Raw genomic sequence first — 5,774 nt, forward strand, 5'->3', positions numbered from 1 at the left:
GGAGATCTTAACTCAAGAGGACACAGGGCAGGTGGAGCATCCAAAACCATGCATGTCCCATTACCTGCCAGCATCCCAGGAAAACCTGGAGAGCTGCAAAGTGCTTTCTGTGAAGACAACATCCCTCTGAAGTTGATGGGGGCTCAGCACTGGGCAGGACTAGGCGGGTTGAGATAAATGGCCAAGGGAAGTTGCTCTACCACTAACACTGGCTGGGATGACAAACCTCAGGACAGACCTCTGCAGCTCTCTGCACAAGTCAGGCTCTCCTAAGCTGGGTGCAAGGACTGGCTAGACCCCAAACGACTCACCTACATCCCCGGGGCCTACCTGGGCAGAGGGATGACCCCACACACCATGGGACTGATGTATGACTTCTATGCACTGGGTGAATTAGGGGGTTCGCTCTGCTCGCCTTGGCTTTTGTGAGCTGGTTTGGACCCTTCGTGTTAAACTAACCCAGCATTTCAATCGCACGTTTGGTCCCACCGCTATTACTTGACACATCCTGTGTAACGCAGGGAGGCCGAAGGCATTTTAACTACCAGGGTCCCCTGGAAGCAGCTCATGTTCCTGTAGCAATTTAGGAGCTTCTTCTCCCTTGCGCTCCTCGCTGCAAGTCAGACCCGGTGCCTGGGAAACCTCCGGCTGCACTTGCTTTGGTTTTTGTGGTAATGATCTTTGCTCAGGATCTGGGAGCACGCAGGCAGATGGAAACATTTTATGGCTTCACTAGACAGCAATTGGGTCTATTACCATAATTATAGCTTTAAAAACAGAGTAATTTGTACGAGGCATGTAGTGACAAAGCACCAATAGGCTAAAGCCTGTGGCATGGCATTGTTCTCCAGCAACACCTCATCCTTCTCCTGTGGCAGTGCTTAGCCCTGTTACAGGAGCTTTGCAAATGTGCATCCGCAGCACGGGCTACTGCAGCCCCAGCAGTTATGTCTGCAGGGGCAGGGAACCCCAACTGCGGCACCCAGAAGCAACACCTCCGATCTCATTTCTTCCTGAGATCTCCTGCTCTTTTCTCTCCGCTTTTACTGCTGGGGCCTTTCCCAATCCTGGTGATCAAGGTTTTACCGAATCCTCCCGACTGACTCTGGAGATCTGGGTATTATGCCCAGCCCTGTCACTGACTGTACTGTCTCTTATTAAGCTAAGTTAGGTACCTAAGTTAGGCCCCACTTCCTATTTGACAAATAGGAACTCATTTCCTTTTAATATTTAGCTTAGGAGCTTTTCCAGGCAGCAGGGTGCTTGTATAGCACCTGGCACAGAGGGCCACTGCTCACTAATAACAGTAAAAGACTGGGTGCAACAGGCGCTAATGCTGCAAGATAAAGCAGAGCAGGATAAAGCAGAGCATTTGAACTCCATATATTTCCAGGAGCAAGTGACTACAATGCACTTTCCTGCCTGCGCACTGAACTCAAAGCTATAAATCATGCTTCACTTCTAAACCATCACCTACCAGCGCATATCCAGCATAGCTGCCTAGACCTACATCTGTCCACAACACCGAACAGAATCACGGACAATGAGGGCTGGAAGGGACCTCAGGAGGTCACATCTAGTACAACCCCCTGCTCAAAGCAGGACCAACCCCAACTACATCATCACTGCAAAATGTCAGAATGGGATATTCCCATTTTAACAGACAGGCAAACTAAGGCACAAAGTGGTCATGTGCATCAGCATGACCCAAGTCACTGACAGAGCTGGAAAACCAGCCTAATTCCCTCGGGTGTGTTCAGACTGGGATGTGAGGGGTTCTTCCTGGCTAAGCCGGCCCGTTGCTACCCGTTAAAACCACTGTTCTTGCCTGCCTCAGCAGCTAGTTATTTCCGCAAACAGAGCTGTGTTGCAACACAGACAACTGTGGGGAAGACAGCCAGCATCCCAGCACATGCCCTGGGCCCCAACACCTTGCAAAAAAGCTTATTAATAAGAACGGATATAATGGGAATCCAAGAGGATGCGACTTCAGTGCTCCACATGGAATCACATATCCTGCGGTTGGAAAACACTACCGCAATGCAGAAACGCAGCATTGCAGCATCCCATGGAGTGGTCAGAAAAGGGCTTTACAAAGCCAGCGGCTCCTTCCCGCTGCTTGGAGATCTTTGGTACCTCTGTGGCAGATCCTGTGCAGGTGAAAAAAGACCTCAGAGTACACAGATGACTTTGCTATTTCCCCCACTGCAGAACTGGAGAAAGCTGGGGAGTGTTTTACTGCAGCAGAAGGAAGTCCCTCCTTCAAGGCAGGCCTGGGGTCTCCACTGGGTGGACTCATTATGGTTAGTTCATATTGGAAATGCCATAGCTCCAAATGGTGCTATTTGGGATCAAGGCCTCACGGTAACACACCACTCTGTTTTCAATAAAACATGCTTGTACTGGGCTGTCACCGACTGAGCCATTCTCTCACCATAAGTCCTTACCCAGACACGCCGTTCTTCTTCCAGACCTCGTACAGAGCAGACAGCACGTTCCCTTTGGCATTGCTGGAACCAGCCTGCATTGCAAGAAGAGACAGACAGGCAGTCAGCGATACTCAACTCCTCCTATCCATGGCTTATGTCACTTCACCGGTGCTTAATGCATCTACTGATGGAATAGCACATGCACACGTTCAGCTGATCAGCACCAAATATCTCAGTATCAAATCAGATCCGTTCAGATGGAAGAAGAATGAGAAGTTAATATCACTGTTCGTATTTATATGAGTTCTGCACATTATTATACGTATTATTATGCTGCAAGAGCCCATGTACAGCATGAGAGGTGCTGTGCAAACACACCGAAAGTCGCCCTTCATACAGAGGACATGGGACAGAAAGGTCGCAAAGAGGGATAGCAGCAAAGCAAGGAACAAAGGCCAGATCATCGTATCTCCCTCCAGGGCCGCATACATCAGTCCACAGCGTGTCTCAAAAGCCCAAAGCAAGAACAAGGCTTTGATTCCAGCCCCTGGGGGCAATCCACTGGCTGTCGAGCCTGCCGCTTACTTATTTCAAAACTTCTAAGGAGGAGTTTTCCCTTGACATTTCATTTAAAACTATACAGTAAAAATAACTGCTTAAAAAAAACGGGGTGCAAGCAATCCCTGTACCACGTAGCCACCTGAGCTACAAAGGCAAACCGACCAACTACAGGGTGTTCATACAGCAGTGTAACATGGCGAATGTTTAATACACAGCTGTGCCTTGCATGGCATCTTTCATGCGAGGATCTCAAAATGTCTGAGTGGGTCAGCAGTATCATTCCTTCCCCGGTGAGGAAACAACCGAGGGCAGGTCAAGCTGCTCAGGGTGCTGGAGGAGTTCAGCAACGATACCCAGCATGGAGCACATGCCACTCGTTGCACTGTGAATATACATGTATGCCAAGGCATACGAGGTGCATATTGCAGGGAAATCTCTAATATAAGACTTATCCAAATGGAGAAAGGAATCCGGCCCTGTCTGGATTTCTGATGTCAGGAGTTCTTCACAAGGCCTTTGTATTCGAGCCTGAGCAGGGACATCTTTAATGGCTCTTTGGGGAAAGAGCAGAGGCTAGAGGTAAAAGGAGAAAAGTAGGGGCGGGAAAGCAGCACCATTGTTATCTGCCCCAAAACTGCGCACTCCCATCCCATTGCAACATAGGGAGCAGAAATCAGCATTAAGTGCTGGATCAGCCACTTCGCCATGGCCCTGCACAAGTGCTAGCACTGTGACCACGCACCTGCCGTTTCCGCGCTGTTCGGCTGCCTCTTACCTTTGCCAGCATAATTCTTGTCTTGGCTACATCGAGAGGCGTGGTGACTGCAGCTGCAAACCCACCTGAGCATATTAAAACACCAAACACAAGTGAGACATTGTTTGTTGAACAGGAATGCCACGCCGCCTTGAATTCCCACAGCCCCAGCCAAAACCCCGACGGTATTAATGCTGACAGCCTGTTCCCCAGCTCGCAACACAGGGTGTCTGCGCAGAGGGTTTTTAGCTTTTTGTGCCGATTGGCAAGGAAGTGGTCCTTTGCGCGATGTCCCAGTAGCACCCAGAGACTGCAGCGGATGTTGGAGGTCTATGGTGCTTGGTGCTGTATGTAGGCAGGTGGGATAATTTCTACGTTAAACACCTACATGCTATATGACTGCAAGAAATCTCTTACTCAGAGAGAAAGGAGAACAAGTAAGGGTGTTGCATCCTGCCTCGACAGTGTAGTTTTGAACATCACGCTAGACCAGGTTTTCACTATACACTATACACAGGGAAAGGTGATGGGGTAAAAAGTCCACAAGGCACATACTTTGGGTCTGGATGTCAAGTTCAGGGTGCTGGGATTGGGATCATGGCCCTTTAGGTTGAAAAGGAAGCCAGAATTTCTGAAGGAAACACAACTGTAGGCCAACAGCTTGGAAAGCTCAGGATGTAGGGGTTTGATTAATGGGATTTGGCCAAATGAGCAAGTACCCAAGCACCAACCTCTTTCAGATGCACCTCTAATGTCCCAAGCTACTACTGACACAGCGGCAGAGTAGCGAAGGGTCTGGATGCATAAGTTCAAGTGGGTCTCATGCCAAAAGCCACCGCCAATGCAGTGGGCATCTTCTGAATGGGCAGCTGCTAGCTGAGGACAACGTTGGCCAGACCATTCCCTTGTGTGCTGCTGGCTCTGGTATGTTCAAACCACGCTAGCCCTGTTTTGAACCTGATGGCCACCCTTGGAGGTCATTTCTTTCCCCCAGAAGACCTTGCCCAGCTGTGATACCTACAGAGAAAACCTGTTCTCAAGAGGGGAAAAGGGAAATGCAGCTGGCTCAGAGAGACCAGCCACCTCCGTTCACTTCTGGTGGAAAGCCATGGAAGTCAGTCGTGTGATACCGTACCAACGTGATCAGAATCAGGCCCCAATGAAGGAGATGTGGGACCCTCCAGGGCCGTGCCGGGAGCTTATACACACACCCATGCCCAATCAATGCTTTAATTCAGAGGCTGCAACCACTGTCTGCTTCACTTTCCAGGCTCTCTGCTGGCAACTGCTTCTTCTAGGCTCCATCAACACCTGTCTCCTATTTCCCCACCCTAACAGGACTCTGGTTTCTGGCTCTTTCACTCCCATCCACAAGAGCCTCATTTTAAAAAGCAGCAACTCAAACGCTGCTCAAAATTCACCAAAATAAATATTTACTTGTCAGCAGCAGTGCAGTGCTAAGGACAGCGGGGGAGAAAGAGAGCGTTTAAGAACAATCTTCTTCTCCAGAGTTTGTATAAACCCAGTGTCTGGGAGCCAGGGGGAGAGACGTGGTTCCAAGTGGCTGAAGCTGACGCAGCGTCCAGGGAATTGTCTAAAAATAGTCGACTGCGCTTCCAAGTTTTGTGGAATGTAGAGAAATGGATCTCATTTCTCCTGGGGAAAAAAAGGGGAAAAAACCCCCCAACCTCCCCCCCTTTTAAATCTGCAAGCTACTGCAAATCAGGTTTATCCATTGGCTGGTGTTTTGACCTCTCTGGTCTAACTTCTGCAATATTAAGATGGTTCTTTATGTAAAAAGAATGCCAACTGGGCAGTTTTCTGTATCAGTTGCAAGGGATCGATTTCTTAAGGTTAATGAAGGCACAGTCGAGAACAATCCGGTACTCATCGTCTGGGGCGAGAGAGAGATGCCTTGTTTCTGAAACAGGAATGCCCGAGGATTTCAGGTCGTAAGAGGACTTGTGTGTCGCCCTCTCCTCTCAGTAGAAGTGTGAGCCCAGTAGGTTTTAGGATAAGCAGTTAAAAAA

The 5,774-nt window shown here is 49.2% G+C and overlaps 1 protein-coding gene across 1 annotated transcript in view; it reads right to left on the bottom strand.

Annotated features, from left to right (window-relative positions):
- SLC25A26 (solute carrier family 25 member 26) overlaps positions 1-5,774 on the bottom strand; it is a 124,457-nt gene that overhangs the window by 7,043 nt on the left and 111,640 nt on the right. Inside the window, exons 8-9 of the mRNA XM_019504800.1 lie at positions 3,766-3,830; positions 2,448-2,521 (exon numbers count right to left, since the gene is read on the bottom strand). Of these exons, the coding sequence (XP_019360345.1) occupies positions 2,448-2,521; positions 3,766-3,830 (139 nt within the window). The remainder of the gene's footprint in view (positions 1-2,447; positions 2,522-3,765; positions 3,831-5,774) is intronic.

This window comes from Gavialis gangeticus, unplaced genomic scaffold, assembly GCF_001723915.1.
Source record: "Gavialis gangeticus isolate Ggan-Ray unplaced genomic scaffold, GavGan_comp1, whole genome shotgun sequence".
Taxonomy (NCBI): Eukaryota; Metazoa; Chordata; order Crocodylia; family Gavialidae; genus Gavialis; species Gavialis gangeticus.